General features: G+C 33.0%; 1 protein-coding gene across 35 annotated transcripts; it reads right to left on the bottom strand.

Moving 5' to 3' along the window:
- Nucleotides 1-796: 796 nt before the first annotated feature.
- On the bottom strand, nt 797-7280 carry LOC114275477 (26S rRNA (cytosine-C(5))-methyltransferase NOP2B-like). Of its 35 annotated transcripts, none has more exons than XR_014365382.1 (9): nt 5861-5997; nt 5257-5359; nt 4920-5121; nt 3138-3210; nt 2945-3020; nt 2108-2213; nt 1955-2026; nt 1413-1464; nt 817-935 (listed from the first exon to the last, which is right to left on the bottom strand). XR_014365382.1 is itself a non-coding variant. In XM_082922481.1 (9 exons), the coding sequence occupies exons 6-9, from the start codon at nt 2981-2983 to the stop codon at nt 1740-1742; spliced, it is 243 nt and encodes an 80-aa protein (XP_082778607.1). In that variant the 5' UTR covers nt 2984-3020; nt 3138-3210; nt 4920-5121; nt 5257-5359; nt 5861-5957; nt 7167-7227; the 3' UTR covers nt 1298-1739. The 35 variants fall into 35 exon arrangements, 4 of the variants coding, with proteins under 4 accessions (XP_082778610.1, XP_082778607.1, XP_082778609.1 ...); XM_082922481.1 differs by lacking the exon at nt 817-935 and adding an exon at nt 7167-7227 and having other exon boundaries at nt 1298-1790; nt 1966-2026; nt 2959-3020; nt 5861-5957; XR_014365383.1 differs by lacking the exon at nt 817-935 and having other exon boundaries at nt 1298-1464; nt 2139-2213.
- Nucleotides 7281-11209: the final 3929 nt, after the last annotated feature.

Here is an 11209-nt window from a genome sequence, read left to right as displayed (position 1 = left end):
TATATTTGTGTTCAAAGTACAAGACGAGTCTTGCTACGAGAGACGGGTCATGTTACTACCATAATTTAGAGCAAACGCCTCGTGCTGCTCCGGATGATTCATGCCTGTACATTTAATGCAACAACCCTCTTGATCAATATTTCAAACTTGTAGTTGTGAAATATTTGGTATTTCAAACCGGATTGCAATTGATGGCCGATGTTAAATCTCATTTATGTGGTTGGTGGTGAATTCTTTGCCCTAGGATTTGTCCCAAAAATTAATATCTCAAATTTTAATTGTCAATTTAATTATTCAATTTCATTTAATTATTGTTTAGTCATAATATCCTGCAATCTTTTTAATCAAAATTAATTTAGAAATTTAGCAATTAAATCAGTTTAATTTCTCGTTTGTCCCTGTAGATCGATATCTGGCCTTGCCATTATTCTAAAAGAATTTGGTATAATTTAGTGTTTATATTTGGTGTGTGTAACGACCCATCATGTAGCATATCTGGTGTAGAAATCCAACGAAAGAAAATAATGAATATTTGCTCTAGGAATCTGCCATGATATGTAAATGAAAAAAAATTATCCATAGTCAATATATGAGTTGACATAAACCAATTACATTTACAAAGACATAATTGATTACATGATCTCAGTAGCTAGTAGTTACACCCCTATGGAATTTCAACAAATTTAAAAATAATATTAATACAAAGAAGTTGAGCAACATGAATAACACAATGGAAACTAATATAATGAACGAATATGAAAATGCATAAGGACATGCATCTCCAAAAACCGAAGGAATGAAAGCAAAACAAAAATGAAGATAACAAACAAAATTTAATAAATAGAAACAAAAACTAAATTTACCACCTACGATGTATCAAATCATCCAATTATCACCTATTAAATCCTCGTCCCTCTGTAAGCATCAAGTTACACCTATGTATTTATAAATTTGAATTAATCTCTTAATAACAATAACTACATCAGGGGCGGAGTTCAAAATTCCTCAAAAAAAATAATAATAACAATAATAATAAAACTATTCAGTTCCATGTCACTACACCATCCACTGAGGGTACTATAAAATTTAAATAGAAATTATATACGAAAGAATGGTTTGGATATATTTGTCAATTCAAATTCATCTCTTAATAATAACAACTTTAGCTACCTTCTCTGTGTGTGTTTTTTATGCCAATCCAACTATCATAGCAGTGACTTTAAAAAAGAACGATCCCAATACCAAGTTCAATTAATGAAACAAAGAAGTAAAAGCATTGTTGTCAAGGAAGAAAATCTTAACAACTAAAATTCTGATATCTTATAATGGAGACATACTTTAGGGTAATTGCTTACAGAGTCATTTTCTACAACAAAAACAGAGAACAAAAAAAAAAAGGGAAAAGAAATTACTCTGGTTAGTTTGAGACTATGAGTCTCTCAAGATGTCCTTCTCTTTCCTTAGCTACACAGGAACAATGACAAGGAACATGATCAGTATGGCAGTCAAATGTGGTTTTGGGTTCTACTTTTTAATTATCAACTTTTATTCTATCTACATAAGGCTATATATTGAGGTGAATGAGATCTAAACCCAAGACCTTTGTTCTGGGAAATAATATCTTCACCACTTGAGCGTGTGTGCTTTTAAATCAAAATCAAAATTCATATTTTTCAGATTTAACAGCAAGCAAATATGTCTTTGTGAAACGGTTCAGTTACGTCAACAATTCTTTCCTTCTATTGAGGTGCAAGAGCCATCACTGGCAAAAAGGAGCTTGCACTTTGCATCTGTAAGAAAACTTACTATGAGCACTGAGCACACCACATAAAACCAAATATATATATATATATATATATTTGTTTATTTATTTATTTATTTTTGCAGGGGTTGGGTGGGGTTTGATTTGGGGAACAAGGAAGAACAAGAGAATCATGTTAGCTAGTCAATATACCGTGTACTAACCAGCAATGTATTCAGGAGTGGCACCAATCGAAACTTGTGAGTCATACACAAGAAGTCCAACCTACAAATTCAAAAGGAGGTTAACTGACTATATAACAAAAATGACAAAGAGGACAACAAGTCAAACTAAAGTAAACCTTACTCTCTTTTTTTATCAGCAAAGTAAATCTTACTTTTGACTGCTTGCTTAACGAGTCTAAGTTTACCCCTCTGTTCAATAGAACACCAGCCAACTCCCGTCCTTGTGACTACATTTTTAGACAGAAAAGTAAACTGAATTCAATTTGCACCATGTTCAACAAAGAAGCATAAAACAAGTTACAAGTTCAAACACAGCAAATATGCACGTGACATTTCACCAAGGTATTGGTTCTGAGACATATAGGTCGAGGATTCTCAAAAGCTTCAATTAGTTCCATAAGTTCATTAACTGGAAACTTCTGTAGAAAATACAAATTGAGCAACATAAAATCCGACCTTCTTGTTGTTATCACCTTATTATATTACTATTTATTGGTTGCTTGTTGGTTACTACTACAATTTTTAAACTACCCTGGTAGGTTAAATTGTGGAGAGGATTACTTTCTTGGAGTAGTGCTTATAGACTTTTTCTGCATGGCATATCTGATGATTGTTTTTGGTTGTTTGACTACTGCTTGCTGTGTTGTTGGTTGGTATTTTCTTATAAATTCTATTGAAATTGAAAGTTCAAATTCTGTTTGATCTCCTTCACTGTAGGACCACATCGAAATCCGCCAAAATTAGTTTAGAATTAGATAAGCCAGAATTCCCCACAACCATCAACCAAAAAAAACAAAAAAAAAGTATTGAAGAAAATAATCTGGCAAAGCATAACCATGTGTGAGGTGAGAAATTATGCTAAATTGTAGAGAAACCTCAGTTCATAAAACAGTCTCGCTTCATGACTATTTGATCAATAAAGTAAAACATCAATGAATAGAAACATAACAACATATACTATGTTCTCCATACAGAGCTTGAAATTGTTCATCTCCATGTCCTTCACAACATTCTCTTCACATTTTTTCTTCCTTCTGAAAGAACAGAATAAATAAATTCATGCATTAAAATCACTTGATAAAAGAATCAAATTTAAAACAATCAAATAGTACCAAACAAAATAAATAAATAAATAACGCAATATGAATTACCTGTGAAGTTTGTGAACTCGAACTTTAGATCACTTTGACAGAATAAATAAATTACTTACAAGCTTTTGCAACTCTGTCACAACCAAATAACATGTTAGCGGTCTGGGAAATGAATATCCCCAAAGCTTCAAGATGTAAGGTGTCCAAATCAATGTGATCCAGTCTTCAATTTTCAAATTAATGATCAGCAAGAAAACAGGAAACAGTAATTGAAAAAAAGGAAGGAAAAAGAAGACAGAAACTTGAATGGGAAATTTCACATGCTGCAGGTTGTAGCTTCAAATTTTAATTCAGATTTAAATTTGAAATTACAATAACTTATCCAACCAAGAACACTGAAACTAAACAAAGTGATTCAAAAAAACTGCCCAATGACATAACAACAGAACATAGGAGTCCGCAATGGCATTCAGTAAATCATTTAAATATCAGAGAAAAAATAGAAGAATTTGGGAACCTAAAACTGGAATTCCAGCATTTGTGAAAGTGCTACACAAACTAAGTTGACAAAATTATTTTGTAAACTCATGAAACAAATATTATTTATTAGTAGGTACCTTGTTCAGATAAAAGTGATATGAGAGGTACAATCAAATGCCTTCTCTGTTTGTAAAGAAAAGCAATGCAATGAAATTCTTGCTGATGTTGAAAATCTCTCTTTTGTGATCACATTTTTGAATTGAGAGCCACTGAGGGGTTAAGTAGGTTCAAAAGTAGTTAAATTATTTGCTATTTGGTTTGGTAATTCTAAAAGTAGATTTATATAGCCAATGTTCTTCTCTATTTGGTTTGGTTATTTTCAGTTGAATCAGCTCCTCTAATGTATTTTTGGATAAGTTGTTCGTGGCTTCTTCAACTTGTTTGTTTTGTCCCATATTGTGCCTTAAAGCTCTTATTTTTTTATTTCCATTAAATTTGCTTCAGAAGACGGCCCTTTTCAGTCATGTGAGGTGTTTTCACTACACGCAGCAATTTGACATTCTTAACACAGTAGATGAACCTGATGACAATAGATAACAGTGTGTTTTATTTTTACTTCTTGGGATACTTTTGAAAAGTCCACCAACCAACCACAATACAAGACCTGTTTGCAGCTGGTTTGCCTTTGTTATGCTATTTGGCATAATTTTATATAGAATTTTCTTTTGTTTGGGACTCAAGATAAAAACATGTGTTTGCAAATTCAGAGACCAACAGAACCATTTGGGTCTCAGTTGAGTTCTGTGTGAGTGAGTGTGTGCAATGCTTTACAGAGATTTGTATTTGATATGTTGTCACATTTGATATGGACAGTGACAGAAGAATGGTTATCATTTGGGGAAAAAAATAAGAGAACTTTGTCATTAGTCTTTTTAGAAGAAACTTTAAACTGTTCCTTTCTTTCTATAGGAGGTTCACACACATGTATATTCACATGTATGTTTATGTATAGAAATGTACCATATGTTTGTATGCAAGTAAAAAATTCTCTGCAATTGTGAAAGCAGATTCAAACACTTGGTGACCATGTCCCAATTGTTTCTGATAAATTTCTCACTTGAGCATAGAATCAAACAATTGGTGGGCAAAAAATTTAACAATTGTAAAAAAAAGACTGCAAACCAAAGCACAAATGCATGAACATTTAATTTGAACAAAAACAAATTCAATTAAACGTCTGCACTAACAAAGCTCGTAACCAGATATCTAAAACCAAATTTTAAACGAAGCAAACATAGGACAACGGAAGTAAGAAATGGAAGCCACAGCAACTGGGATATGGAAGTTGAGGAAATGTCGTGCCTCTTTTGTTTCTTGGACCAAATGCAGAGTAATTTGCAGCAAGGCAACAGTTTACACTTCTTTAAATAGCAGAACTTGTGGAACAACATCAACACAGGTGGCAAGAGGTGATGAACAGCTTGCTGGAGATGCTCAATGTGGCACAAAGCTTGGTGGAGAAGCCCAAACTGATGCAGATCTTGCTCGGCAATTTTCAAGAACGCTGAATTCGACATTTCACCTGGGTTAGACGCACTGATTTTTGAGGCAAGTTTTCTTGTTTTTATAGATGGGCTAAAGATAACAAATACATAATAAACATAAAAACAAGAAGAGCAACAAGCTACAAAAGTCTCACCTTTGCTCACAAAGATAAACAAACTGCCCCCAAAACAAGGAAATTCGTCAACAAGCTATTTGAAGATTAATCTGAAAAGCCCACTGAATGCAATGTTTTTGACCTAGATGAACATAGATAAGCAAAATATTAATATGACATCTAATGATCTAATAGTAAAATTCCAATAACTCAACATGCTTTACTTTGTTTCATGATAACCGATTTTCCAGGCACTCATAAATCCTTCAGAGAGAGATTGTCATATGTTGTGGGGAAAATTGGATGAGGAAAATTATAAGAAAAGTCAATATGATTTCTGACACTAATTTCATGCTAGTCTAATTAGGCAAAAGCAAGATTACTATTTGAAATGGGGAATAAATTGAAGAGCACATGTATATATAAGTAATCCAACACCAACTCTGGTTTTAATATCAAGTACAATATTAGGGTTTCCATCCCACTCCATCTCCAACTCCATTGTGATTCCCTTGGCATCACCATGTGTCAAAAAAATCTAAAGAGAAATAACACACATAAAAAAATGCTTTGATTGTCACCATATCAAATCGAGCAAATAAAAACAACATTACAGTTGGTGATGAAAAAAACAAAAAATTACCTCATTTGCCTACGCCACATTTTTCAAGTTGAACATTGAGCCAATTTAACTGCAACTTATCAATAGAAACACCATCCGTGCCGTAATCACAGTCATACTAAAATACAAACCATTATAAGCATACATATATATACATGAGTAGTGCCATATAAAAAATTAGAGCAAACTACCAATAAGTCCTAATAGTTGGAAAGCCTCGTTTGGGGACTGACTATTTTAGCTAAAAAGCCAAAAAGTCAACTAAAACTAGTCACATCACCTCTCTACTTTTCTGCACATCTTTTCGTAAAAAATCAAAAAGTTACTAAAAATAATTTTTTTACGACAATTTTTTATATATGTCACTAAAAATTGACAATTAGTGACTTTTTTTTATTATGATTTTTATAAATTGTCGCTAAAACTTACAATTAGTGACTTTTTTTATAACAAATTTTTTCCATAGGACTTATTAGATAATAAATCCACTTATTAGGACCTACACGGAGTACCCAAAAAATTATATATAACAATGTGGCTTTCTGGCCTAAAAGTATCAGAGTCAGATATTCAAGTTAAGCATTGGGCCAATTTAACTGCAACTTATCAATAGAAACACGGTCAGTGCCATAATCACAGTCATACTAAAATACAAACAATTATAAGCATACATATACATACACAAGTGCTGCCATGTAAAAAATATATTATACATAACAATGTGGCTTTCTGGCCTAAAAGTATCAGAGTCACATTACAAAAGAACCATTACAGTTACAGCTCAAGCCATGAAATTGATGTTATAAATCTACTCATCAAATAGCAGCTACAAGTCACAGATACAACTATAACTCTTGTGAGACAAAATGAACAAAACTATTAATATATCTAAATGGTTGGTCATAAATTAGAATCCAGTAACTGTTTTGATCATCACTTTGGGATCAAACGGTGATTTTCCATTTCTCTCTTCAAATAATTTAAGGAAACACAACAACTAATTTAAAGAAACCCAACAAATACATCTATCTAACAAAACAGTTTCAGACAGTTTATATACATCCATAGCAAATGCTGATTAGCGAAAGGATTGAGTTGTTGGGTAGATGACCTCTGTAATTGCTCTGAGTTTCAATGCCAATTTTCTGTAGAGAAAAAAATTACATACAAATATAAACCTTTAGGTCATCTACATTGAGAGAGCGAGATGGATTGGGAAACCGATAGAAGAGAGATATTGAGGAACCGACAGAAAGAGGTAGCTCTTCCAGATTGAGAAAGCGAGACAGAAGAGAGTTTGAGAAACCGAGAGAAAGAGAAATCCAACCTGTGAACCAGCGAGCGCGAAAGCGAGAGAGAGGGCTCTGGGCCACACCGAACTGAGAGCTGACCAATTGAAGCTAATTGGGGGAGGCCTTTCTCATATTAAGACAAATTACTAATTTTTAAGTTATTGGACGGAATTTTTAAATTAGGTTAAATTCCTATTATAAATTACATTTTTACTGTTTAGAGTAGAAAATTTGATGAATAATGAAAGTGTTATTACAAATCACGCTTTTAATTGAGAAAGTGTGGTTACAAATCACGCTTTTAAGATAAATTTATTTTTTTTTGAAGAAAACGTGGTTTCAAACCACGCTTTCACTGTGCATATTGTTTAAATTTTGTTTTCTGAAGAAAACATGGTTTCAAATCACGCTTTCACTGTGCATACTGTTTAAATTTGTTTTCTGAAAAAAACGTGGTTCCAAACCACACTTTCACTGTGCATATTGTTTAAATTTTGTTTTCTGAAGTAAACGTGGTTCTAAACCATGCTTTCACTATTTTCTTAAGAAAACGTGATTGTGAATCACGCTTTCACTATTCACTACAATAAACGTGGATTGAAACCACGCTTTTATTGTTCATTTAATTTTTTTTTATGTTGTCATTGTTTTGGTGATAATGTAATTTATAAAATTTTTTTGGCTTTACTAAAGCCATTCTCATGTTAAATTTTTTTTTTTCTTTTGTCTTTGTTTTGAGTTAGAAGGTGTAATTCAGAATTTTTTTTGGCTTTACTAAAGCCGTTTTCATGTAAATTTTTTTTTTTTTTTTTTTGTCTTTGTTTTGGGTTAGAAGGTGATAATGTAATTCATTAATTTTTTTTGGCTTTACTAAAGCCGTTTTCATGTAAAATTTTATTTTTTTTCTTTTGTCTTTGTTTTGGGTTAGAAGGTGTTATTCAGAAATTTATTTTGGCTTTACTAAAGCCGTTTTCATTTAAATATATATTTTTTTCTTTTGTCTTTGTTTTGGGTTAGAATGTGATATTGTAATTCAGAAAACCGGTTTAGTAAAACCGTTTTCTAGCCGTTTTCATTTAAAAATATATATATATATATATATATATATATATATTTCTTTTGTCTTTGTTTTGGGTTAGAAGGTGATATACATGCTCTACAGTCCGAAGCACACCCACACACTGTGCAGTTGGACAAACAATGGTGAAGGGTGAGACGCGAAGAGCACCGCAGAGTAGGCCAAGAAGACGAAGGCCACCGTGAGAGCTGCAGCAAGAAGGAATAAGAGAAAGACCTCAAATTTTGGTGACGTATTTTTTACATACGAATGGTACTTTTTCCATTTTTTGCTATGTAATGTAACTTGTATGTAATTTGAATTCTGATTACGAACAGGAACTTATGTAATGTAAATATTGGGTAGGAGTTGATGTTATTGTGATTCAATTGGTTTCACTTATTTCATAAGACTGATGTTGTGCAATGAATGAATGAATGTAAAGGTTATTTGTTTTATTCAATTGGTAGTGTATTTTTTGTAAGAATGAGAACGTTATTTGTTATATTCAATGAATGATGGTTACATTTTTTGGTTGTCACGATTGAGAAGATGAACAAGTTAAGAGAATGTGTATTTCTCATAAAATAAATTTTGTCAACATTTTTGTAATAAAACTTAATACATAATATACGAAGTCACTAATTTATTAAATACTCATACAGGCATGAAAACAACATAACTGAAGTTGCAAATGTAACAGTTTTCAGTTACATAGGTAGTACAGACATAAGTCTCCCACAAAAATATATTATGGATACCATGAACTGAACACACAATACATACATCCTAGACACCCTGAACTGAACACACAATATATAAACATAACAGTTAGACAAACAAATATTAGGCAGACAATCTGACAAACTCATTACGGAAACACTTAGTCTAACACAGACATTACATATTAATGCATGACCTAATATTGCCGAAGTGTAGGAATTAACACCTAATTCGCGCTTAAATCGGCAATCTCAGAGTCTAAATAATCCGAAAGCTCAGCGTCCGAGACAAGTTCAGGATCCTCCATGATACCCTTGATAGCCGCAACATTTGGTTCTATTATGTTCTTCCGGGCATCCTTCTTAACTATGTATAGTTGCATATCGCGGGCTAACCTACGGCGCATTTGAGAAATCTCACGTTGTTGTCTTTTACATAGTCGATCAACATTATCAGGATCTTCCTTTTGGATCTCAACAGAACGTGCTTTTGGCACCTTAAGTTGATTTTTCCGACTTAAGGTTTCCAGCTGTACCCGCTCTATAAATAGTGCGGGCCACTTGAGGCGAGCAGCGTTAGATAAACCATATCCTGTTTGATTATCAAATGGCTCCATACATGAACCTCCTTGAACTCGATAATACTTGGACAAAAAAAAATGTCGTTTCCCAAACCTGTCACGATAACCACAAGCATAATCTAAAACAGGTATTGTTGTTTCGTCTTCAGCATCGCCACGTCTCCTTCCCCCTCCTCGTCATGAACTGTCACCCCTTTGCAAGTTCCTATAACCTCTGCGATTCCTACTCCCTCCCATGAATCGTGCAGCCATGCTAATTTTTTTAAACAAATGAATAGTAATTTCGTAGGGCGAAATGAGTTGTAAGGTTGTGTCTTCACCTTTAGTCGTTTATATAGTTGGTTATGAACAACTTTAGAAAGACATTGAAGGAAAAACCATAGAAAATAAATGCCTTTGCATGACAATCCCACATATACCAACAAGGTATGAGTTGTCACTAGAATGAAAAACAGAGAAAAGCAAATACTGTGTACCAAGTCACGTGACTTGATAATCCATCTGCATATACCGACAAAATAAGGGCATGCTCACTGTAAGGTAAATCAGTGAATTCACTGTTGCCATGTGACTTTCTGAATTGATAATCCCATATATATTAATAAGAGATGAGTTGTCAGTGTAATCAGAAAATAGAGAAAACTAGAGCCTGTGCACTAAGTCACATGACTTGACAATCTATCTGCATATACCGACAAAATAAGGGCATGCTCACTGTAAGGTAAATCAGTGAATTCACTGTTGCCATGTGACTTTCTGAATTGAGAATCTCACATATATCAAAAAGAGATGAGTTGTCACTGTAATCAAAAAATCGAGCAAAAATTCGAGAAAACCAAAGCCTGTGCACCAAGTCACATGACTTGACAATCCATCTGCATATACTAACAAGTCTCTCTACGATTTGACTACTCAATGTGTGAAAAAAGGAAGCTTATGTAGGCAATGTTGTGTTTCACTTAGCTATGCATTATTCGTTGTTACGACTAACTATTTTTATTTCATTGAAAAGTATGACTATTTGAATTTTTGTTATCATTTGAAATTATTTTAAAATCAACTTTTGAATATTCAATTTGTAATATTTTGGGAAACATTTACAACATCAACTGAACATTGGTCGTAACGTACCCATCCGCAGATCAATCGTAACAAATTTGTAAATCTCACGCATGCCCACTTAACCCCATAGGTATTGAAGATTCATTGTTATTTACATTTTTCCTGGAAATCACTCGTAATAAATTTGCAAATCTCACGGACAACCACTTAACCCACTAGTATTGAAGACTAGTGTATGAAAATATTGTTGGAATGAAAATGTATATATTAAAATAATTGTTATAAATTTTAAATCCAAAACTTACTCGGTTTTCGAATTTCCAAGAACAATTTTTTGGAAATTATTTAATCCCCCAACTGAACCAACCACTTGGCTTTGAGTTTGTTTGTCCTGCCCCCAAGTTTAGTTTTCTGTCAACTCCCCATTCCTTACCAGAGTCATCATTTTCACTGGACTTCCAAGAATTGGAAGGTGACTCTTTCTTCTTTCTTGATGGAGATTGAAATTCTTTACGTACAGGTCACTATTTGAGGAGCCCTTGTTGAGGGAAAATTTTGACTGAGCTATATGTTCTATGAGAACCCGAATATAAAAATTAAGTAAATAATTAAATAATAATAATATTACAATCTCAAATATTTTTGTGGTCAATCCT

This window comes from Camellia sinensis, chromosome 3 (genome assembly GCF_055761805.1).
Source record: "Camellia sinensis isolate YWXY chromosome 3, ASM5576180v1, whole genome shotgun sequence".
Taxonomy (NCBI): Eukaryota; Viridiplantae; Streptophyta; class Magnoliopsida; order Ericales; family Theaceae; genus Camellia; species Camellia sinensis.
The sequence above is the reverse complement of the archived record's forward strand: the minus strand, read 5'-3'. Positions and strand labels throughout refer to the sequence as shown.